The sequence below is a fragment of the Ciconia boyciana genome, chromosome 10 (genome assembly GCF_034638445.1).
Source record: "Ciconia boyciana chromosome 10, ASM3463844v1, whole genome shotgun sequence".
In the NCBI taxonomy this organism is placed as follows: domain Eukaryota; kingdom Metazoa; phylum Chordata; class Aves; order Ciconiiformes; family Ciconiidae; genus Ciconia; species Ciconia boyciana.
The window spans coordinates 25049422-25075137 of record NC_132943.1 but is presented as its reverse complement, the minus strand read 5'-3'; the positions used below and the strand labels follow the sequence as shown (position 1 = coordinate 25075137).

Genomic DNA, 25716 nt, shown 5'->3' with positions numbered 1-25716 from the left:
GGACCTTCATTCCTCCCTCTCATACGCATACTGGCCACTTGTGTAGTGAGGGGGTTGGAGGGGGAATTGTAAATCCATTTTTTAGCTGCAGACATTTCTAATATAAGTCCAAGTACAAGCATGCATCATAAGGTGAGAAACCTGGTATGTTCGTGTTTGCTTTTAATTAAGTGGATGGGAATAGGTATGATGCACCTCCAGCCTTGGAATGTCTCTTTGTGCGGAGAAGTACTCCGCCCCGATGCAAGAGAAGCTTTGTGTCCTGTAAGTTATCTAAACTTTGCGTTCTAAGCACTCAGAGGCTCGATATGTTATGGCAGCGCACGTTTAGACAGTCAGTTAACAGCAAGAACATTCCCTGCAATCATCACCAGGGAATTGTATTTTAAATGCTTATTTCTAGAGCTCTCTTGTTTTATTATTTTAACTAGCTTTTATTAACTAGCCCCCCTATTTTCATATGGGGAATGATTTATTTTTATGGAGGGCTCTCGTTTCCACAGCAGCTGCCAATTTTGAGCCCGATGGCATAGTCCGCCAAGCCCCGCTGAAGCGAGCAGGGGCAACGCGCCCGGCCCCGGCGCCGGGCCAGCGCTCGCCGGCTGCAGCTGGCCAAGCAGCGGCTGCGGGCGCAGGGCTGCGGGCGCAGGGCTGCGGGCGCTGGCGCAGTCGCAGCAGCTCGTTTCCAAAGCACCTTTGCTCGCCCCGCCGGCCGCTCGGCAGCCCGAAGGGCCGCCCCGTGAGCTGCCCGCCTTGCCTTTCCCCCTCGCCCCGCTCCCTCCTGGCTCGCAGCCCCGGCCTCCCCCGGCAGCCGCAGAGGCCCCCGCGGCGGCGGCCGCCCCCTCGCTGGGGCGGCGGGTGCCGCGCGGCCGCTAGGTGGCGCTGTGGGCCGCCGTGCGCCATTTTGCGCTGCCCGTCGGCGTCAACGCCGAAGCCTGGGGCTCCCGTGACTCGGAAGTGGTCCGGCGCTGTTTCATTGCTCGTCTGATCAGGCGTGCGGGAGCTCTGGTCCCGGTGCTTCGCTGCCAGCAATTTTGACTGTGTGGTTTTGGCTGTGAGCACAGTGAGCACAGGGCGACGGGGCGGCGTGCAGTTCATCGTTCTGGGAGCCCTGCGCCCGGGTTCGCTGGCGGTACAGCAGCGTGTTCGCTCCAGACGTGTACGGCCCGAGCCGCCACGCAGTTGCCCAACTCTTAGGCAAGTAAAATTCCAGTATTGGCGTAGAAATGATGCAACAGAATAACACGTCTGACTCTCCTCCCTTTCAGTTCAACCGAAAGCAGCGTGCTATTAGACCTAAACAAATAAAGTCTTTAACAAATAAAGTTTAACTGCAGCTGGAGAAGAAGGTAAGAATTAAAACAAAATACCTTCTTGAATTGAAAATGACAAGTGGAAGTAACAGGTAGTTGTAAGAAAGCCCCTCTGAGAATATTGCAGTCTTAAAACCAATATTTACTCAAGTCTTTAACAGAAGCAAGAAATTCCTTTGTATTGTGAGTCAAAGAAATAGAAAACACAACCAGTCTGGCAATCCGTATGAGATTACCGTATTGGCCATGAATTTAAATGAAATGCCAGATTGCTGAACGTAATCAGGAAAAGGTATGAGGAAGAAACAATGTCAGGGAAGAATCTGTAGGTTACAGAGGAAGGAGTACGAAAAAAGTATAGGTACAGTAGCTTTATGCAGAAGAACGCAGGAAGAAGAGGGCATGTTAATACTCTCCTATGACAAAGTAACAGAAGGGATCGAATGCTATAGCAGTGGTAAAATGAAGAAGAAATAAATGAACAAAAAGCTACTGGATTTCTGCCAAAGGAGACAATACACTGCAATCAATACATTAGTTGGAGAACATTTAAACTGTGTTCATGTAAGTAATAAATAGTGGCTTGAAAAATGGTGATATATGATGTGATCACAAATGGAAACTTAGTCAGTAGAGAGAGTTTACAGAGATTTGGGTCATATTCCGAAAATGTTTCCAAAGCTTTTAATTTGTGATGCCAAAATCGGGTTTGTGGTCTGTTTGTTTGTTTGTTTGTTTGGGGGCTTTGGGTTTCTTTCCGAATCAATTGCTTGCTGAATAAGCAACAGGTGCAGCAGATGACACATCAGAAACAGCTTATTTAATCAGTGCAGCTTGCTTTAACACGGTTTTCCTGAACAAAGCAGCATTTACTAACTTGTGTGCAATGCTGACAACTCTTCCATTTTTTTGTTTTGGAGGAATCAGGCTGAATTTGAGGAGTCTTACAGTGACTAAGCAGTAAGAGTACTGAGAACATGTAAGTAACAAGCTGTCTATATCAAAATGAATGAATGGGCTTTCTTAGGTCAAGAAAGAGCTGTAATTCTTATGTCCTGTTCTTAATAATTTCACCACATGCTGTTAGTCATGTGGGTATGTGAAAATGTAAAAAAAATATTGTAAGTGTCTACATACAGTAGATACAGCTTGAACCATAATAGGAGGCAAATGGACAAGACTTGATAATCATTTTCCAGATAAAGCATTTGAAACCGCTATGTTAAAATAGCAATTTCTTTGCGTGACTTTTGCATACTTTTTTTTTCTTTCCCCCCCCAGTCAGACTGGTTAACTTCTTAACTCATCTTTGAGTACTTGCATCTGACTTCGGCAAACTTGCCTTCTTGCTGAGCCAAGTAACAGGTTGATACCCTAGCACCAATGATGGAATTTATACATTTAGGAGGTCTCTGCAACATTGCTTTGTCTCCACTGAAAGCAGTTTCAGAAAAAAAATCTAACAGTATTGAAATCATATGGGGCTATTCTGAACTTTATGTATTCAGTGCAATCTAATTTGAACTTTTTTTCTTTACTTTTTGCTTTAGAGAGGTGAATTTCACCATGCACGATGTTTACCGCTCTTGCTTACAAGAGCGGTCCATTTCAACAGACATGAACATATATAATTATTGCTGAAGTTTTAGTTTGACTTTCTGCAAGCTGACTGTATTAGCTTCATACATTTTCTTTTGGCAGATACAATATTTTGAAGACTACAATTGCACCTACAGCTCTGTGACATAGCAGTAACACATGCCCTTGTCTCAGCCGCAGAATGAAGTGGAAGTGAGTGAGTGCGGTACAGTAAACATCGACTTTGCAAAACCAGCTTGAACGTATACATTGTCTTACAAAAGATACTATACCAAAAATACCAATTAAGTTCTCGTAACCAACGTAGATAATGAGGGGTACTACTGTGAAAATGTAGATGAGCAGATAAATAGCTTTGCTGAGAAAGAACATGTTTTACAAAAGTGTTCCAAGGTAATCGAAGTGAATGTAAACATCCAGTGCATCCCTCATCGTTTCTGTGTTAACAAGCTTCAAGCTTATGGGTAACAGCATCTGGGCTAGGCATTCTCCTGGCCTCTGGGTTAGACTGCTCTCAGGGACACAGATGCTGGATTCTTCATGGTGCTTAAGACTCAAAAGTTTGGGAAATTCTTTCATGGGACTGTTAAGCACCCTCCCTTTGACACCCCCCTCCAGAGAAGAAATCCAGGGGTCTGTTGCCTGTCTACAGATTAATTTTCCTCAGGTTTCCCTTGTTGCTTAACTGCCTCATCAAACATAGGTATATTGTAAGCTATAGTTTATTTTCCAGTAACCATGTGAGTCAGTGTAAGTGATCAGAAACATCTAGATAGAGATAAGCACTTCAAGTTCTTCCTGAACATCCTACGCACAACTGCAAGAGAACAGACATCAGAAAACAACTACCTTTCCGAATCCTGAAGTACATTTTTAGATAACCAAAGTTAGACATGCATTTTCAGATGGAGTCAGCTAAGAAAATTTAACAGAGGTTGAGCACAGGTCCCTGCCTTGTGCGTTGTATCATCCATTTACCTGGTACGCAATGAGCAGTATGAGAACAGTACTTCTTCCAGTACTAGTTACAAGGCCATGTTGTCTGTAGGCATAACTCCCATTTTCTTATAAAATTTGGCTCATTGTCAATAACCAAGGAGCATTGAGTAAGTATTTTTCCTGTAATTGAATATAAGGATATTACTTAAGAAGCACTAGTCTCTCCACCCATTGTTGTAATTATTGTGTTAGTAAGATATTTAAATTTTTCCAGGCTGTTGAAAACTAGGTGCACAGCTTTCTGGAAATTGCACTGAGATTTTACCTGTAGATTTTCGGACAGATTTCATGCTGATGCATTTGCCAACATTCTTGCTGTCTGCTCATGCTCTGCATTCTTATTTCTGTCTATTCTTGGAAAAGTCACTTTTTTGTAACATCCTACAGAGAGGTTATTTGGAGAGATGTTGGTGCTACATTTTCAATTGATAGTGCTGCTTTGAAGCTCACCTAACACTTCCTATTGCAAGGCAGTGCTGTCTTTCAGTTATCACCATACCCTAACAAGTTGGCTACAACTTCCATGCTAGCTCTCTGACTCTTTCTAGAAAAAAAAAAACACTGTTACTTCTAGTATTTTCAGAAACAAACTGGAGAAATGTACTTGCTTACAGTAAATTCTTGAGGGCTTTTCTTCAGAATACTCCAGCTTTCAGGCTTTGCAACAAGCACTTGCAGTTTACCAGTAAAGTGCCCTTCACATCAAGTACAAAGATACATTTTTGATCCCCTGAAAATCTGTCCAAATTGGCTCAGTGGTATGCCTTTGAAAAATATGTTTGCACGTGGTCACTGCTAGATCTTAAAAGCTAAATTACCTGAAGTCTGCTCTCATTGAGAGGGTTAAGCCTCTTGCAGCTCCTGTGTGGGGCCAGCCTGTGTACATGTTAATTGTCGTAGGTAAATGAGTATGACGAAAGCCACGGGTCAGCAGGACAACTCATGTAATGGTTGCTCCAGTTGCTTTTCACTGGTTGAGCTGTTGCCCAGATCAAAAAGCAGGAACTGTCTCTCCCATACACTTGGTTGACAACTTTGGTGGGATATAAATGGATGGAAACATCTGATTTGAGTGAAAACAGAACAAAAATCAAGGGCAAAAGCAGTTCATTATTATGTAGTGAGTGGTATGGGAATGCTCAAGAGGATCAAATTAAGATTTTGGGGACAACTTTCAGTTTTATGTTTATTTAGTAGCTATTGGAAAGTTTGGCTTTGCAATGCCAGTAACGGTGTTTTCTGTGATCTACAGTTAAACTGTCGAAGTTGAGTTGCCAGTTGTGGAGGATAGCTGTGATCAAGAGCTGATGGAGTGTATAAATCTGTCCTCTCAGTAGTCTGTAGACAAAAATCTCGCCTCTCCCATACATTAGTCACACTATTATAGTTACGGTCATTGCTAGTCCAAATGTTAGGGTTTTTTATTAATGCGGGGGGGATTTGATATTTCTATGGGTTGGGTGAAACTCCATGAGAACTGGTGTCCATGACTGTCACCCTTAGTTTACAAACATCTTAAAAGGAAAGTAAATTCTATTATAAACCCAGGGTGCTGGAACACAAAGAGGCTCCACCCAAAACAAAGGTACATTCAAGGCCAGAGAAGAACATGTGGCTCAAAGAAAAAGTCTACAGAGCTTTGATTAAGCATTGGGTGAGTCAGGGGGAGGTGTCAAACAGTGAGAAGATATTGTCCTTTGCTGTTCTGGGAAGCAGGACTTTGTACAGTCTTTGGGAATATGCAGGAGTATCCAGTGTATTCAGTACTGCATTTGAAAGAATTCTTGACTTCAACATTAAGTTACCATTGCTAATTATCCAGGTCAAAACATGGTAACAAACTGTGTTCCTAACAGTTCCCAACCAAGTGGAGAACTGGTCCTGTAATCCACTGTTTTAGTTACTCATGGTACTGTTCTGGTGGTAGTCTGGTTAATAAAGATTTCATGTTTCTTAACAGGGTATGGGGTCAATTCCTGGTGCTCTTCTCTGCTCATCTCAGAAACGGCTGCATGTCAATGACAGATAGTTGCTAAGCTGCTTATAATATGTTTAAAAAAATTAAAATCGTCAAGAGGAAATACGCTATATTAAGTCCTAATTATTTATTTCCTTGCATATCGTTTTCCCTTATTTTTTTCTTGGACAGCAGCTATAATTCACACAACTTTCTTTAAATGATCTAAATTCTAAATAGAATTTTATTGTATTTTTTCTATTTTTTTATCTCATCATGTGCCTTTGGTACTACAATTTCATGCTCCTCAATGTTCCCCAAAAGAAAACACAAGACCCAGGTCAAGTGCACTTTCCTGATCTAGGAGTGTGTACATGCTAGAGCTGAGATGGAAATACAGCTTTCTCTCCGTCACTGCTCATCCCCTGGAAAGTCATGCTGTTGGTTGGTGGATATCAATAGTAATCAATGAGCAGCCTATCCAGCCAAATGTATGCTCTTGTAAAATAATGCACTGAAGGATGATCGTATTTTAAAATACTTTATTAAATGCTGAATCACTAGTGATCTTTTTAAGAGGAGGAAATGAGTTCAAGAGAAGGGAAGGCATAAATTCTTACCAAGATTTCTTAGTACAGTCTGGTATGCCTCCCTTGCTACTCTCCAGAGTGGCTCATGTCACTCTAAGGCATGTCATTTCTATAGGGAAGAGTGCAAGGCAGAAAGCCAAAAAATCTGAAAGATCCTGTTATACTGTATTTCCGAAAACTAATCCAAATCAATTTTGTCAGGTGCCAAACAGAGAAACTTTAACATTGAATAAATTAACAAAAGAGTCTTCTTCATTAGTGTTTGCACCAAAAAAAGTCTAACCCTAATGTTACAGCAGGTGAGTGTTACCTAACAGGCTGTACCACCTTCCAGCAATAAACATGTATTTGTTGGCATGGCTTTGGTACAAGCCCTCACCGATCTTTCAGTTGGGCTGTGTTGGCCCGACGTAGAGACAGGATGGGGACAGGAATGAGAGGCAGAGAGGAGGCCCTGACTTCTGCCTCAGCACCGCTGCTAAATGTCAGTTGGGGTCTGTATTAAGTGTATACATTTTTAATACAGCAACACAAAAGTTAACTCATTAAGCATCAGTACCTTTAAATTAAAATGAAATCAGACGTACAGTGTCAACAATATAGTAGCTTCTAAAAGTTTCCAACAGTCATTTTTATCCTCACAAGTTTCTATTCCTGTCTGCATTCTTTATTGGATTTTCTTAACCCTTTCCTGGCCTCCCATTTAATTCCCTTGAGTGTTATTTTTGTTGTTACTACATATTAAGAGCAGCGATATCAGTAGTATCTGATTTGTTTCTGGTAAGGTTCCTGTGCATTTTTTTGACAGTAGACCTTGTAAACTGAAACAACTATGACTGAATTTATTAGATCATATCTGAGACAGTGCTTTATAAATTGTCAATCACATACATCTTTTTTTGGTTGAGATGGTTCTCCCTTCCCTTCTGTTTTGGTCTCCTCTGGATGTTACATGAAAGGGGAAGAAGAATGGTTCTTTTTTTGCTTGGAGTTCCCAGTTTGGAGGGGGAAACTTCTGAGCACGCAGCCTCTGGATGGCATCACATCTGCCAGGAAAGCCCATGTACTCCAGTTAGGACTCCTATTGCCATAGGTCTCCCCCACTTCACAAGTAAGACAAGCTGGTTTGGGTCAAATAAACTATGGAAGAAAGTATACACTAGACAGAATTTCACACTTGTTCTCTTTGTGGCAGCAGTATCCAGCTTACTTCCTAGAAAATGGGCAGCTCAAACCGCTGTGTCCTCAATTGCATTAAAAACGGGAAGCCATGAGAAAGCTGGATCCTCTTTTTCAGCACGAAAATCTTTGGCTATTACCAGCTTTTAGTCTTTCCTGGGGAAATCATTCACTGTCTGACCAGCCTGGAGGAACTGATGCCATGTGGAAAACATGGAGTTTTATTTCTGTTTTTGTTTCTAAGCTCTCTAACTGCTAAAAAAGTTGAAACAAGTGTAGAACGTTCTGGGGTCGGGGCTGCCCTCACACCGGGAGCCAGCCCTGCTATCGCCCCATGGCAAGCTGAGGGCGGCAGCCCTGGCTCGGGCAGATAAATGCCGGTGAGCCCCGCACTGGCCTCTGCTGAAGGCGGGGGCTGTGTTTTGCCTCACATCTGTGAGCGGAGGCTCTGCCCCGAGCCTTCTTACCCCCGCGGCGAGGCGCTGCCTCGCCGCGGGGCCGGGCCTGGGCCCGCCTGAGGGCAGCGGGAGCTCCGTCTGCCCTGGGCGGAAGCCGGAGGCGGCGGGGGCTTGTTCCGCTCCCGCCAGGGAAGGCGGCTCCCGAGAGCGGGAGGTGCCCTCGGGGTAAAGGACACGGCGCGGACAGGCCGCACCCGGGCCCCCGCCGCCGCCGCGGAGGTCTTCGCCCGGCGGTTGAGGGGCCTGGCCGGGCGCCGCCGCCATCTTGCGGCTGATCCCTCCCACCCGCCGGCGTCCGCCGCGCAGCCCTGCGCCCCTGCCGGCCCGCGGGCCCGCACGGCGTGGCTGAGCAGCGGCGGGGGGCGGTGCGCGGCAGCGGCGCTCCCCCCGGGGCGGAGGCCCCGGGGCCGGCCCCGCCGGGTGCTGAGCCGGCTGCGAGTGCCGGGCTGCCGCTGGCGGGGCGGGCCGGGCCAGCCCTCCCCTCCTGGGCCTCGGTACCGGCGGCCTCGGCCTTGGAGAGGCTCTCACCTTGGCAGAGTACAAATCCTGTATACGTATCCGTGTGCGGAGGCGCCTACCAGAAGCTAAGTAGGTAAGCTGTCCACTCCTTCCCCCGACTTCTAGCTTTATTTTCTAATGAGACAGCTGTCGCACAGGATGGTGCTGGTGTTTTTTTTTCTCTCGGGTGTTCCTGGGTGAAATGCTGTGTGCTCGTAGCTGGAGTGACCATGGAAAGGAGAGCAGTGATGAGCAAGGAAGGGGCAGGCGAGAGGCATTTGTTTTGTTGTGGCTTTCTCACTGTAAGTCAAAGGATGTTTTATCCCTATTTGGCAAGTAGGGTAAGTGAGGCACTTCTTAAGGGGTGCCAACAATAAAATATAATCTGTATTTTGAAAAATGTTTTGTCATTTACTTCAAAAGTATATCTCTATCAGTTGACAAGCCCAAAGGTGAGCCTAATTGAAAATTAAGGGAAGGTATGTTTCCATTCATTTTTCTGGCTTGGTATTTTGTGCTGTTGGCAACTGTTGCTTCATTTGGTCTTGTCTGAACACCTGCACTGACAAATTTTGATGTAGCTTTAAGTGTTGCTGTTGTGAGCTCAGCCTGTTGTGTGCTCAGGGCAGGCCTTGGCTTTGCTGGGCTTCCTGTGCACGCGGCTTCCCCCGCTTCTTCCCTGTCCAGGTGCTTTCTTCTAATGTCAGCATAGAAAAAAAACTGAAAAAGGAAATGTGATCTTGAAGAACAACTGCTCAGAGACATTTGAGGTCTGATATTTCTTGTCACATTGTCTGGATTTCAAGCTAGTGGTGGCCCACTTCTGGGGTTAATTGCCGTTACAATATTCTCCTGTACCTGCTTTCTTAGCCCAGTAGAGAGAAAAGTAAAAATTGAGGTTAGCTTGCAGAAATAGGAACTGCAGTAATAACTTCTTCCCATTTTTATCACTGTAACTCTCTAAAGTTGCTTCCTCTTTGACTTACTATACAAACTTTTACGTGAACGTGCATATGGTACGTTCTTACCTGAGCTGAGGATGAGGTGCTAGAGCTGCTATAAATGGTAACTCTTCCTGCCCCAATTCCCCTTGCAGCCTCCTGAATAAAATAATGCGTCATTCTTGGGATGTTTCTACATTGCATTAAAGTAAGAAATGAGGTCACGTTGTGGGATGTAATTTATGAACAATGTGCACAGCCTTGCCAGTGTCACCAGAATTATGCTGAGAGTGATTGTCAGCTGAAAGCTTCAGAGTGAGAGACCAGAGAGAAGATGTACGTTGAGGTATCTCTTCTATTGTCTCATACCATCTTTGACCTTCATTAAAAAAGAAGATGAAAGCCATTTTCCTGCTGGAAAAAGAGACAAATTCTCTTATTTTGGTATTCAGAGAGGAACCTGATGTTTTAACTCACAGCTGCTGGACAATTGAGTTTCTGGTCTGGTGAATTTTAACACTTTACAAATATTGACAACCTACTAGAGAAGTATGCAAATATCAGTGCTCCAGTTTGTTTCAAGGGAATTGTAAACTGCACTTGTTCCTTGCTCTCTGCCTGTTGTTGGTCTTCATACCAGGCTTCCTCTCATGCTGGCTGCACTGTCCTTCCTTATGAATGCAAGCTGACAGTCTGGCTGCAAGCAGCTATGCTTGACACAGTCGACAGCAGACAAGGCAGCGTTATTCCTAAAAGCTTTGTCTTCATTGGCCTGCAGTTCCCAACAATGCTGCTGTGTCTGAGTTTTCAAGGATTCAAAACTCAATCCTCAATCCCTGAAGGGATAACGACAAATCATATGTCCTATGGAGTCAAAGCTAAGTGCTTTTCTTTGGGATTGTGTTATATTTCCTTAATTTAGTGTCATTTGACTAGTTAATTTGTTACATCTACTGTAAGAACAGATTAATTTCTGTGTAGAATATATAAGCTTTTGGTTTTGTGTCAGATCAATATCTTTGATTTCATTAAGAACTGTGAATTGAAGACATTTTTGCTCATGTGAGATGCTAGTTTGAGTTAAGCCCCAGGTGTGATAAGGCTGTATGTTAAATCTGCGTAGTCATTACATAATCTCACAACAGTTATGTAAATGCATGTATCCTATAGAGTAAAAGGGGCCGAGAGATGTATTCACTGCGTTAAGCGGCACGCTGTGCAAGAGCTTGCATTTCTGGAAAATACCCACAGCTCTGCAGTAGATAATCTGTGTTAAATGTGAATGTTTTGGGATGTGCACATCTCTGCAGTTGAAGAGATGATTCACACTCAAAGCCCTCTGAGGAGTGCCAGTAGCAGCTTTACTGTGATGCAGTTTCTTTCTTTGAAACTCATGTGGTTCACCAAAAATTGGGCCTGACTGACTTTACAAGACCCCTTGTAATGAAGTTCAAGGTGAAGATAGCCTGAAGGAAGGCTGCAGGAATATTTGTGGCACTTTAGGTTGTAGGATGTGTGGGTGTATATCTGTGTCAGTTTTGATCTAGTGAGGAAGATACAGGATTTAGCGCGTGCTACTGACTGGTACAACTAGAGAGTCGGTCTTCTGCATATTTGTTTAAGTCCTGATTTATAAAACAGGGACAAAGGCACGTCTATATTTTGTAGCGATTTTATGAGGAGAAATAATAATTTTAATACAGAGGGAAGAGAGATATTTAATTCGTTTAGGCACAATTTTGGTTTAAAAGTGTGGGCTTGTGTAGCTATATTGATAGACTTGCCTGTGAAGGCTTAGTCTGTGCAAGCAAAAAGCCTGGATAGCTCAAACCACTTTTCAGGAGAGAAAGAGAGGAAGGAGATGTTACAGTGGTAAAAGTCTATATAACTGTATGTAGACTGTGGCTTTTGTGAGTAAAAATATCAGAAAATAACTTTTGTCATTAGTATTGACATGGTGGTAAAAGATACTGCCTTGGATAGGAGGGCATGGGGGATGAGAAGGAATGGCAGAATTTAAGGATAGATACAGCCAAAGCACACTTCCACTGCAGATCAAATGTTGCATTTGGTTAAAAAAGCTTCACGTGTATCTTATTGCTGAAAAAATACCTCAACAGAGCAGGGAGTAGGTTGAACATGTTGCATTGCCAGGAGCCTTACCTCTATGTAGTGCTGCAACCTTGAAGAATTTGAGGTGGGGCTGCGCCAAAAACCTGCTTTTCACCTTGCATCTAGTGTAGAATGTGGCTGTCTTCTTTCAAGAATTCAGTGTTGGAAATCTGCCTCTGATCCTCTTTTGGACATTTTGCAAATCCCAACAACTTCCTTAAGTTTTGCTAGTAGAAGAAATGGTTTGTTGTCTGCTTTATTTATTGCAAGTTTTTCCACCGTTCTGTGTTAAATAATACTTTGGGCTCGTCGTTCAAATCCATCTAGATGAATGTATCATCTACAGCATAAGAAAAATACAACCTTTAAAATAAGCTCTACTTGGAGTGAGACTCATTTGCCTTGGGAGAAGAGGTAGCCAAGGCTACTGGACAGATTTGAATTATTGCAGCTGCTCGGTCCAGATAAATTGCAACAGCATTGTAGGGTTGCTTACTAAAAGCCTCAGGCATAAATAAAAGTAATGAGTCAAAGAGTTTATGCCACATGTGATTATGTGTATGCTGGATGCCGGGGTGTGAAGTAGAGCATACAAGATCTCATCTTTCCTCTGACTTGATTTGCTTGCTTATTTGCCTGGCTGTTACGAGTTCTCCATTCCCTGAGGACAGGGTACAAAGAGGCTGGGAAGACTCTTAAACCAGTTGTTAATTTGCACAGATCTAGCCATTGTGCTGTACAAAGCACTGCTTTGGGAATTGGGGAATCTCAGCTTTGCCACTGATATGTTAAATGGCTTATGGCAAATCAGTCCGCCTTTGCCTTAGTTTCTATCTCTACAAAATGGGGTAAGTTATCTTGACTTCCCTTCCAGAGTACTTTAGGACTTAGTCACGTCAAAATTTTATATTAGAGTTAGCTGATGGACTGCACATGTTTCAGAGCTGTATCACCAAAGCCATATTTGTTTCTGGCAAGACATTGCTACTGGCCACCGACTATTGGTGTTTGATGTCCTCTCTCCATCTGATTTGCAGACTTTCCATGTCCACTTGCATATAGAACCTGCTGTGTTATAGTCAGCCCTTTCAAAGGGGGTCGCAGGTAACAATGGAAGATCAGGAGTCACAAGACATATCTGTTGTACATAAATACATAATTTAATGCATACTTAAAAGTCACTGTTATGGGCCTAACGAATTGTATGTAGGAATATGGGTAAGCGATAGCATGATGAATTAGATCGTTGGCCGTTGCATCATATGTGGATCCCTTGCTAAATGGAAAGTGTATCATTAGCATATGATACTGAAACATTGGGAGAGGTCAAAGTTGCACAAAGCAAGGTACAAGCCTGAAGGGTGATATGATGATTTGATCTCTCAATAATTCTCAAAGATAGAGAGGGCCTTGCCAAATGTTTTTGTGCCAGGGTGGAGAAGCTACAATTCTTGGTCAAATTTATGTTCCTTGCCTGGCACTCATGTTCTTGTAAGGGATATTCCTCTTGTTGTTCTGTGATAGTTTAAGAGGGCATAAGCTTAGACTGTAAAAGAATATGAAAGCAAGGGTTTTTTGATGTGTGGAGAATGAGTCTGTAGAAGGATGTACAAAAAAAGAACTGATACTAATAGACTATGAAGATTTTTCCTTGCAACAGAGTTATAGATGAATATGAGTTCAGTAAGTTTGCATTTCTGTTGTTGTAGTAGTCACTTTAGCATTAGTATCAAGGCTTGTTAAAGCCTTAGGCCACAAGCTGTGGAGTTTCACCCAGATTTGCTGACCGTGCACTGAACTTTTACTTGGCTACATGAAGGAAGGCCCCCAAAACCGGTGCAAACCAGAAAGATAAGGAGGCTTCAACCTTAGCAGAAGTTGCAACCTTAGAGATAAGAGAAGAATCGGCCCGCCTAGAGACAACGAAGGGGCCCAGTGAAGAACGGGAAGACCCCAGACCCTAAAACTACCCTTGGTCCAAACTGTCTCGTGAGGGGAGGGGAATTTAAATTGTAAGAGTATAATTGCCCAGGGATTTATTTGTTCTGGGTCCCTCTCCGGAGGCACTCAGCTCGAGCTGTTTTCACCACTGTACCAATCAATAAACTGGTCTGGCGTATGTTGTATCGGAGACTCTGCTTTGGGAAACCTAGGGTCGAGCCAGAGGGGAGAGGAAGCACCCGAGAGTGAGCGTGTGTGTGAGCGAGGAGTGGAAAAGGGGCACCCGTCAGCTCAGTGGAGCTGCCCGCTGCGAAGGGACTCTGGTCCAAGCAGTTAAAGTCTCGGGTGGTGTGTGTGCGACTCCCTGAATGGTGTGTGAGTGCTCGGGCAGCGGCTTCTCCTTTAACAGTTTGGTGATCCAGGTGGGACCCTAGGCCAGCGCCCTCGGATCCTTCCTCCTCCAAACATCCAACTGCCGGCAGCGGGTGGATTCACCTGGGACCTTTGGAACAGGAGGCTGCGACAGGTGAGTGTTAAAACTCCCTGAGCAGACTTGAGACTAGTGATCGGTGCCTGGTCAGCGTAAAGCGCACAAGAAGCAAAAGTTGGTGCGTGGCCTGACCAATGTAAAACGTACGTAAGTGAGACCCTGATACTAGGGGAAAAAAAAAAAAGAAGAAATGGGAAATGTACCCAGCATAGAAAAGGGGACACCCTAGGCTGAGGTCTTACAAAATTGGGAGGAAACTTATGGTACAGCAGAATTATCTAAAAAGCGTGCAATCAAATTATGCCAAGGTGAATGGCTGTTTATTACAAGAATGGGTCCACACAGATTAATGTATTTAAGTCATCGACTGGAGGATAGGTACCCATACCAAATGGATTACTGGTATGTATGGCATGCATGGTCTGGGGAAAGAAAACTCCCAGGACAAAAGTATAGGCGCCAGCCTTGAAAACCTAGTGACTTAGCGTTGTGGGGAGGTAAGATGCCCCACATAAGGGAAGACACTGAGAGGTGTGCCCAGTTATTCTCGAATATATGTACGGAGTATATCCGAATTGGAGTGACACTCAACTACTGTTAAGGGAACTCGTTCGCCCTGATGAAAGAGAGAAAATAATGAATAAGGATGCTGAATTGGCTCAACAGGAGGGAGGAGACAGAAACCCCTGGCCAGCAAATGATCCAAACTGGGAGTATAATCATGCAGGGGACCGAGCCGTTTGTCAGACAGGGCTCCGGAATTTGGTAGTAGCCATTAGAGCATGTGGGGAACTAGGAGTGAACTGGACTAAAGTACAAGAATGCAGGCAGAGACCTGATGAGCATCCTAGTGATTTTTGGGGATGACTCCAAGCTTTGTTAAAATATGGAGGAATGATGCTGCAGAATTTTAATGATGTGCTTGCGATTAGCATCTTCGTGGATCAGGTGGTACCCCGATATACAGAATTACTTTAACGAACACATGCCTGGGTGGTAGAGAGAGAATTTGCAAAGGATTTGGAGTATTGCTGTGTTTGTATATGATGGGTGTGAGGAACGGCAAAAAGCAAAGCAGATTAAAGAAAGGGGAAAAAAAACCCAAAAGAGCAGGAGGCCAATTTACCGGCCTTGGCTTTAGCAAGGAATTAGCAAGATGGTGGGGGGAGAAGGAGGCTGGATACTAGGTCTGAGCTAAGATTTGGGAGAAAAGAAAGGGGATCAGGAAGGAATGTTGGAAGGGAGTGTTATTATTGTAGGAATTTAGGGCATATACAGTGGGAATACCCACTCCAGCTGCGGGAGAGGGCAAAAGAAGGAAATTATCATCGGGAAGAATTACCCGAGGAAGACTCACAATCACAATGACCAGAGGGAAGAAACCCTGCAGATCTTGAAGGGGAAGCAGAAGGACTGGGAGTTTAATGTGTGGGTAACCCAATTGGATCAGCAGGGACAAATTATAGGTAAAGTTGATGGTTATGAAGTTGAATTCTTGATAGAAACAGGAGCCACATTATCCCTTTTGAATTTTACCCTGAGAGTGTCTCGAACCACAGGCAGAATTTTAATACATGGAGTCACAGGACAGAGAGAGCAGAATTTGAGCAAACCCCTATTAGTAACCATAGGAAACAAGAGTATATGGGGACAATTTGTATTGGCAGAGGACTCCCCAGTGTGCCTGTTAGGGAGAGATCTCTTGCAGGTTTTAGATGTAGAATTACACTTGTCGCCCGAAGGAATAGATTTAAAAATCGTGGGAATGACTGTAGTCACTGGAAGCCTAAATAATGAGCTAAAAATACCGGAAGTATTGAAATCTGTACCAACAAAGTTGTGGAGTAAAACTAGCATGGATGTGGGATTACTAGTTTCAGCTCAACCTGTAAATATAAAAACAAAGAGAGGACACCCCCCTCCCACTGTGAAACAGTAGCTGATTCCCCAAGAAGCTGAGAAGAGCATTCAAAAGCAAATGGATTGGTATTTAGCCCAAGGAATTTTGAAGGTGTGTGTGTTACCGTATAATACTCCTATACTCCCTGTAAAAAAGAATAGATTAAATGAAGATGGGGACCCAGAATACCATTTTGTGCAAGATCTATGGGTAGTTAATCAACACGTAGTGACTCCTCATCCAGCATTGGGCAAGATATTTTACTGTGATTGATCTAAGGCTGCCTTCTTTAGCATCCCTTTAGATGGGGACAGCCAACTTTTGTTTGCATTTATGTGGAAAGGACAATAACTAACCTGGACATGTCTCCCACAAGGGTTTGCAGGGTCTCCCACAATTTTTTCACTAATACTGAGAAGTTATTTAGACATTAAATTACCGGGCAAATCAGCCCTTGTACAATATGTAGATGATTTGCTAATAGCGAGTAAAGATGAGGACGCCTGTATAAAAGAAACTATACATCTATGTAGTGCCTTAGTGGAGAAAGGTCATCGTGCATCTCCATCCAAACTTCAGCTGTGTCAGAAGGAAGTTAAATATTTAGGGTTTATCGTAAGGGAAGGGCATTGAGTAATAGACCCAGAAAGAATAGAAGCTATAATAAAGCTTCTGCGTCCGATCACAAAGAAACAGTTGTGAGGATTCCTTGGAGCTGTGGGATTTTGTTGACCATGGATTCCTGGGTTAGGAGAATTAACGAGGTCACTGACAGAAGCAACAAGAAATGAGGAGGTAGAACCTATTGCGTGGGGTCTGGAAAGGGAGCAAGTTTTTAAAACAATAAAAGGAGCTTTGGCATCAGCTCCCTCTCTTGGACTCCCAGACTACAGAAAACCCTTTAATTTGCATGTACATGAGCAAAAAGGGATAGCCAGTGGAGTAATAACCAGAGACTGGGTCCACATCACAGGCCAGTCGCCTATTACTCAATTCAGCTTGATCCAGTGGCAGCAGGGGCACCAGCTTGTATTAAATCTGTAGCGGCAGCAGCGACTATATTGGAGAAGAGTCACCCACTTATCTTAGGACATCCAGTGACCGTTTATGTACCACGTGAAGTAGAGATACTATTGAAGCGATATGTGACCCAAGCATTGTCACTGCAATGGGCACATAGGTATGAGCTAATTCTACTAATGGCAGATAATGTTACTCTGTGAAGTTGCAATACCCTGAATCCTGCAACACTGTTACCATTGCCTGATGAAGGGGATGAACATCATCAGTGTGAAGGAGGAGTGCTTACTTCTAGCAAACCACAAACAGGTTTAACTGATGTTCCTTTGCAGAATCCAGATTTGGCTCTATTTGTAGACGGCTCATCCTACTACTTGCACGGACAACAGCGGACTGGGTATGCCGTGGTCAGCCAAGGACAAGTGATGGAAGCTGAACCACTCCCAGCAAGGCTGAGCGTGCAAGAAGCAGAACTGGTAGCGTTGACACGCGCAGCTCATCTAGGAAAGGGAAAAACGACTCAGTATTTACACAGACTTTTGGTATGCCTTTGGGGTACACCATGCAACAGGAATATTATGGAAAGAACGAGGATTTTTCACATCATCAGGAAAAAGATTATCCAATGGAGAGGAAATACACAATTTGCTGGAATTGGTCCAACTACCCAGAGAAATTGCTGTGATACGTTGTCCAGCCCATACCAAAGATACTACAGAAATTAGTAAAGGAAATGCTTTAGCTGATGCAGCTGCGAAAGCTGTAGCCCAGCAACCTCTGAAGGAGTGTATGGTTGCAATCAATGGACAATCAGAACGAATGGCCAAACTTAAGAGACCCCAAAGCGATATATGAAAAGGACTCTACAGCAGAGGAAAAGAAACAATGGGAAAAGTGGGAAGCAGAACAAAGCGACAGTGGAATATGGACAATTGCAGGAAAACCAATTTTGCCAAAGAAGTATTTAATTACTGTGGCTAGGTGGTTTCATGACAAAGCTCATGGAGGAGCAGAGGCAGTGGCTAACCAGGTACAAAAAATATGGACAGCACCAGGAATTTATGCCGCCGCAAAGAGGATCACCAGTAGCTGTCCAACCTGCCAAAAGTTTTCAAGTATCAAGTTGAGCTCAGAGTTAGGGGGACGATCATGGGCCTATTTCCCTTTTCAGTGATTACAAATAGATTACGCAGATATGCTATCCGTCAATGGTTACAAACATATATTAGGTATAGTAGATCAGTTGTCACGTTGGGTAGAAGCATTCCCCACAAGAAAAGCACACACAGGAGGAGTTATAATTTCCTTCAATAATGCTTTTATACCCAGATATGGAGTTCCCGAATCAACTGAATCAGACAGGGGTGCCCATTTTACAGCGAATATAATCAGTCAACTATGTAAGTTGCTAGGTATAGAGAGGAACTTGCACACTCCCTATCACGCACAATCCCCAGGACAGGTAGAAGGAATGAACAGAACCTTAAAGGAAAAGATAGCAAAAATATCTGCAAACATAGGTTTGAGGTGGCTGGACGCATTGCACTTAGTGCTATGGGATGTATGAAATGCCCCATGACAACCCATAGGGCTAACACCAGCAGAAATTCTCTTTGGGAGACATTTGGCCATGCCAGGGACTTATATCCTAGCTAAGACCAGCCTGTTGGATGGAGTTGAACGATTGACCCAGTATATTATAAATGTTAATACGGTATTTGTCAACCTAACTTGAGAAACTACTATGCCAGTATTGACAACTGTCTCTCCAACCACATTACATCCCGTGATAGTAGTATTATGCTTAGCTTTATTGTGTTATTTTTAAACATCTTGTATATCAAACATGGTGGTTAATTGTTTGTCTTGAAAGAATTCATAACCTTTGTCTGACCTTTGTCTGACATATTAAGCAGGAATGCTTGATTAAAAAAACAAAGGGAGAACTGTTGTGGTAGTCACTTTAGCATTAGTATCAAGGCTTGTTAAAGCCTTAGGCCACAAGCTGTGGAGTTTCACCCAGATTTGCTGACCGTGCACTGAACTTTTACTTGGCTACATGAAGGAAGGCCCCCAAAACCGGTGCAAACCAGAAAGATAAGGAGGCTGCAACCTTAGAAATAAGAGAAGAATTGGCCCGCCTAGAGACAACGAAGGGGCCCAGTGAAGAACGGGAAGACCCCAGACCCTAAAACTACCCTTGGTCCAAACTGTCTCATGAGGGGAGGGGAATTTAAATTGTAAGAGTATAATTGCCCAGGGATTTATTTGTTCTGGGTCCCTCTCCGGAGGCACTCAGCTCGAGCTGTTTTCACCACTGTACCAATCAATAAACTGGTCTGGCGTATGTTGTATCGGAGACTCTGCTTTGGGAAACCTAGGGTCGAGCCAGAGGGGAGAGGAAGCACCCGAGAGTGAGCGTGTGTGTGAGCGAGGAGTGGAAAAGGGGCACCCGTCAGCTCAGTGGAGCTGCCCGCTGCGAAGGGACTCTGGTCCGAGCAGTTAAAGTCTCGGGTGGTGTGTGTGCGACTCCCTGAATGGTGTGTGAGTGCTCGGGCAGCGGCTTCTCCTTTAACACCCTCAAATTAGAGGTTTTGGTAACCTTTGTCACTCGCCTCTAGGTGAATAGATAAGCAGCACAGAGTAACTGAAAGAACATCTTTTTGGGAGAGTAGGAGAACAGTTTCAGGCTCATTGGACTTGAATTGCCAGCAGGATATTCACAAAAGATATTTTGGAGATAGGCTGAAATGATAGTTATAACGGAAGAAGATAGGTATGGATTAGAAAGAGAGATCTATGACTCATCTATTTATAATTGAATAAATGCTTATGAAAATACCCAGGCAGAGGATGTAGGGAGACAAAAGAGGAACAAGGAAGGAGCCCTATAAGCACCCACAGAAATTTAGAGGGATCCTCCTATGTAAACGTTATAAGAACAAGTACAGATGGGGTGAGAATTAGGACGAGCTGTAATTACAAAAGATATGGTAAGGCCAAAAATTCAAGATGATGATGATAATGATAAAGGTGTATGATGGTCACAAAGGATGAAAATGGAACACCAATTCTGAAAGTTTAACAAGATTTTGGCCTCTCAGGGTTTTGATAAGAGCTGTTTCAGGGGCAGAACCTGGATTAAATAGGATCTAAAGGTGGAGGTGAAGGAGGACTCCTGACCATGTGTAAAGCTGAGTGTGTGGAAGCAGAGGTGAACAGCAGTAGCTAAAGGGAGGTCAAGGATGGGATTTTAATATTGGGATTTTAAAGTGTATTTTTATTGTGAAGGAAAAAGAACCAAGTAGGACATGGTTTAGGTAGGACCTGAAATAAGATGTCCTGGGGCAAACAAAAGGAGTTAGAAAAGAAAAATAAAAATTTGATAGTTGAAAGCAAAGAGTGTGTGAGAATTGTAGTTGGGAATTGACAGTGAGCTGAGGAGGTAAGAAAGATTACAAGCTGCTAACGAGTATGTGAAGAGTCTCATGCTTTCCTGTGAGAGAGTTAACTAGGCTTGTAATGGTAGTCCAGGAAAGCAAGGAATGTATGCTGAGAATTTAGCACTGTTTTCTGAAACAATGAGTGGAAAGTGCTGAAGGGCTGTAATTTATTCTAAATTATGTTTAGATCCTAGAATAATGACAAAAACCCCCTGTTATATCTCCTTTCCTTCCAACGGATTTTTTGCTTTTTGAATGTTCAATCTACATTTAGTTTTAATATTTCAGCGTTACCCTCAAATTTCTTTGGGAATTTTTACCCTCTACCCATTGTCTTGTTGGATTGTGTGGACTTGTGAGAAGATGCGTGAAGATGATGTGTGTATGGAATGATTTTTCAATTTCTTCTTTCTCAGGGCTGTTTCTCTGTAGCTACTTATTATTTATCTCTATTTATTTGTAATGCACTTGTAAGTGTAAACTCTTCTGTCAGCAAGCCTGATACCATAAATATTCACAAACACAGTTTTGGAAGTTAATAAATAAATACCTTTTTTTTTCTTTTACAGGTGAGATAATTTCAAGCTCTTTTTTTGGAAGAGATGGTCAAAGGAAATGGATAACTATTCAGACTTCAACACAAAGAACCTCTCATCTTCAGCTAATATGTCTGTTCCTTTGCCTGGACAAGTTGGACTCAATACCACCGGCGGTACTCCTTCTATGTCAATAAGCAGGCTTTTTCCAGCCCTGTTAGAATGCTTTGGAATAATTCTTTGTGGCTACATAGCTGGAAGAGCCAACATTATCACAACAACTCAGGCCAAGGGACTGGGAAACTTTGTGTCCCGTTTTGCACTCCCAGCTCTACTGTTCAAAAACATGGTGGTACTTAACTTTTCTAATGTGAATTGGTCCTTCCTGTACAGTATTTTAGTTGCCAAAGCTGCTGTGTTTTTCTTAGTCTGCGTTTTAACGTTGTTGGTAGCCAATCCCGAGAACAGATTTAGCAAAGCAGGTTTGTTCCCTATTTTTGCTACACAAAGCAATGACTTTGCACTGGGATATCCAATAGGTAAGTAGTTCCTTACGCTTTCTTCTTTAAAACTTTTTTTCAGTGTTCTAGACATGTTTGCTTTTATTTTTCCATAATTTGAAATTGACTTCTGAACTGAAGTTATGAGCTATCTAAGCCATTTCTCAAGTCACATTTCTTGACCTCGGACCACCTAAGGGAAGAAAACTGTCAGCTGCTATGAATGAGACAGAATTTAAAACAATCCCACTACTGTTGTCTATGTGATCTTGTCATGTTAAATGTAAATGTAAAATACAATTTCAAAATCGGTATAAATTACCTTACACTTACTGCAGGTTAAGAATGCCCTTATGGGAAATTGCCAGAGTTTCCCTCAAGACCAGAATTTCTTCCTTTGCAAAGTATGAGTCTGTACCTGTGGCCTCTGAAATAGCTGTAGTGGGTTTTTTACTTATTTGACATTATCTGTTGGTTTAGCTCAAAGAAAACATCTATACATAATGTTGGTGCCTACTGGTTGTGGACTGTGTGTGCAAACTTTAAATCTGTTCAGAAGAAACTTCTAATTTTTGTGCTACTTAACATAATTTATGTAGCCAGTCATGTTTTATCCCTTAATCTTTATTCTATTGTGGCCAGTAGGCATGCTTTAGGATATAGTCTTGGAAGAAGTCTGTCTTTTAAAAGCAAGATTGCTGCGTGATTTGTGGTAACTTGCATTTGTGTATCTCAAATTGGAATTTTATGCAGCTGTGGTGCCATTCTTGTGTATGTGTAACTAACCACTAGTCCAGTGGAGCTAGAAAACAAGCAAACAAAAAACAAAGAGGCATTCAGAGTATAACTTGTATAACTGTGTACTCTTGTTCTTGTAAGCCTATATTCTGAATTCTAAGCAATATCAGTCATTAAACTTAATTTTATCCCAATCTGCAAGGCTGCTATTTTCTTTCCTTTTGTTAAGGAAGATTTTCTTTTGTATAGGTTTTCTTAATGGTGTGTTAATATGCTTTTAGCCATACATACTATCATACTTAGGAAGCGATCTGGAGTTGTAGCAGGCTTCTCCCACCTGCTGCTGTCTGAATTGCAGTGCTATTTACCTGCCTTGGGAGGCTCTTTTGTGCCAAGATAGCTTTCAGTGCTGCCTCTCCCCAGGCTGACCCGTGTGGCTGGTGTGGAAATGCACACTGCAGGTATCAGGATCTTCAAAATATACCTCGAGTGGAAGGCATTTGGAGAGGATGCCTGGACTACGTTTTATTTGTTTGCTGCTGCCTGAAGAGAAGGTACTCTGTGCCTCTCAAATTCTCTTCAGATCACTCTTATCATTCAGACAAGGTTAAGAACAAAAAAAAGAAAGCAAGTTTGTTCTAGCAAAGCAAAAGACAAGATATTTGATTACCGAATTGAAAATACAGTTACAAAAGAGAAGCTTAAACATGCAGTTCCAGATAATATGTAATAACAAATAGCTCCATATTTTAGATTACTTGAGGAGTTGGCAGTCTTATTCTTCCTATTCCAGGGCAGCATGCTCAGGAGAATCTTGAATCTTTCTTACTCTTCAAATTTGCTGGATATGTATAAAATACAGACAAATGCAATTGCAAACTTTTTCTTCCCTAGATGAAAATACCTTGTTTCCCTCAGTTGCATCTCCTGAGAATTATTCCTCTTGAGAGAAATCAGAAGTGTATCACAAATAAGGCTGTGAGGATTATGTCTTTGTTTCTTGGTACTGGATTAAAATGCCAATTAGGGTTTCTCTTTTTTTTTCTATTTTGAGGTTGTCTGAACATATTTCCATTGTATTCTTTCTACTTTGAATTACTTTCTTATCAGATTGCATTTTTCTTCAAGTATTTAATGACTTATAAAATATGATTCATATTTCTTCTATGTACAATCTAGCCAAATTCACATTTAGTTCATTAAGAGCTTTACTGGAATACTTAATGCAGCAGTAATGCTGTAGGCACTTAAGAGTTGTTAATTTCTCAGAGCTGTTCATTTCCTTTCCTGTCCTTTCCCTTCTCCCATCCCCAAACTTTCATCAGTGTTTGGTTCATGCTGTCAGGTGTGCAAACTTTTTACTGGTAGTGGCTTCTCTGAAGTGTTTGCAGGACTAGGCAACAAAGACTGCCTTGCTTATTTCTTTTTATGTATGATGATAGGTACTGTTTTGAGCAAAACCTGATCTTTTAATGGAAATATATTTTTAAAGGCTGCTTCAGTTGAAATTTGTAAAGAGAAAAAAAATCAGTATAGACAAATCCATGTATTATAAGAACACTATTTAAAAAGGCAGTTTGAACTCTTAACTCAGGATGTAATTTATCTATTTTTCATCCCATGTAATTTTTTTTCTTTAATAGCCACTATGCTGTTGAGCAAAGATTTGCACATAGGAAAATTAAAATACAGATTAAATTTTCAAAGACCACCACTCTGTTTTTCTCTAATCAGTTATGACAGTTCTAGACTACAAACTGATGTTGGTTTGGAGTGAAAAACAACTGGTACAGAGATTTGCTAGCAGACCTGCCTAATATAGATAGAATTACGTGATAGAAAGCTTTGTCTGTCTGGTTTTTATTACTAGGTGAGATGATACAACAGTGACAGAACAGCTTCATCTACTGTCCAGTGCTGTATTGTTAAACCATAGGTGTAGCAGAAGTGTGTCAGTTACCATGACTTTAATGGTGCTAACTGTGTTAAGCATGAACAACTAGTGCGTGATTTATACGTAATTCTGAGCAGCTGGGATGTGGAAATTTTTTTTTTTTAAAGTCTTAAAATATATTTAATTTCATTTTTTTGTTTTGATCAGCAAGCAGGCACCTTATTTAAATAAAAATAAAATTTTTCATCGGAGATAGAAGTTGTGGATTATTTTCACTGTCTTAATGATTCCTTAAGGGTGATTTCTTATTTTTTTCCCACTGACTCAGAAATCTACATTGCTTCCACTTTATGCTACCCAGGAAAATGCACTGTGACTTCATACATCAGTTAAATTACTTATAGAGCTTAATATATTGTATTAAGTATGCAGTTTCACTTTGCCAAAAAATAATGATTTATTACATTTTTCACTCTGACATTATTTACATGTGACTTGTGTTGAGTTGCATTTGATTGAAATGGGCATTCTGCATAAAGCAGCATAAAAGCATTGCTCTAAGGTTTGGGGTTTTAGAAAATTTTGACTTACATAAAAGGTGTCCAGCATGTTTAAAGTGGTTTTATTTATGAGAATATATTTAGTATTTAAAACTGGCTTGTTAAATGCAGTAACTAACCACAAACTTGGTAGTTCTGTTCAGCAGTCTGTTCAGGATTTTAGGACAGGTAGCTCTTGTATAGGTACTTTAATCATAGCTTGTAAGAGGAAAAGCACCTTTAGTGCTTTTTCTTACATATTGGAAATCAGCTAATTGCGAATGTCAGTTTATTCCATCTAAAGAGGAGGCCATATAGTAAATGCTGATTTAGCACTTAGTAGATCCTGTCATTCCAGATGCTTAGCTAATATGAAGGTAAAAATCTTTTGGATTTTGAAAAACATAGTCACGAGGGAAAACTTTTTCAGAAAAAGAACAGGTTTAGTATACAGGGAAATGGAAATACCTGCAACAACTGGCTGCTTAGTGATCTTAAACTTTATTTAGTACTTTAAGAGTGCTAAGTTATCCCATAGAAAGGTATAGTAGGTGCATTTAGGCAATAGTGCTTCCTTGTTTTTATATTCTTTGTATACACATAGAATTACATCTGCATATTAAGATACTTCTGCCTGGGGAAGAATGTGTTTCTCTCTAACTTGGGTAGGAAAAACTAAAATGGAAAGCATTACTTTGCATATTTCTGAAAATTATTGGAAATAATAACATTATAAAGCAGGTAGAAGGTAAATGTTATCTTTCCAAAGAAGTTTGGAAAATTAACATGGCATTCTTACACAGATAAACTCTGTATTGTTAACCAGATAAACAGCAATTTTGGTGGATTTAATTCAGCATTTAATACATATATAGGAAATACAACAGTATAGACCTAGAAGTTTTAAAATAAAGTAATTTCACTTGAACTTTTTGTTTATAAAACACATCTAAAATGCAAACATGAAGCAGTGATGGCAATTTAAACGTTATTTTACTGGCAATTTTACGTTATTTACATGAGCAAGTGCTTGATATGCATCATTTCTTATTTTCCTTTTCCATTTTTC

At 41.9% G+C, this 25716-nt stretch overlaps 1 protein-coding gene across 7 annotated transcripts in view; it reads left to right on the top strand.

The window, feature by feature from the left end:
- Positions 1 to 948: 948 nt before the first annotated feature.
- The window catches only part of GPR155 (G protein-coupled receptor 155), a 45073-nt gene continuing 20305 nt past the window's right edge, over positions 949 to 25716 (top strand). The window contains exons 1-5 of one of the 7 annotated variants that reach the window (XM_072874550.1): positions 949 to 1197; positions 1269 to 1349; positions 2234 to 2292; positions 3015 to 3104; positions 21010 to 21515. In XM_072874550.1, the coding sequence (XP_072730651.1) occupies positions 21056 to 21515 (460 nt within the window). In that variant the 5' untranslated portion in view covers positions 949 to 1197; positions 1269 to 1349; positions 2234 to 2292; positions 3015 to 3104; positions 21010 to 21055. Of the gene's footprint in view, positions 1198 to 1268; positions 1350 to 1447; positions 1878 to 2233; positions 2293 to 3014; positions 3105 to 8118; positions 8688 to 14009; positions 14114 to 21009; positions 21516 to 25716 lie in introns of those variants that run through there. The other 6 variants (XM_072874549.1, XM_072874551.1, XM_072874552.1 and 3 more) reach the window with 6 other exon arrangements.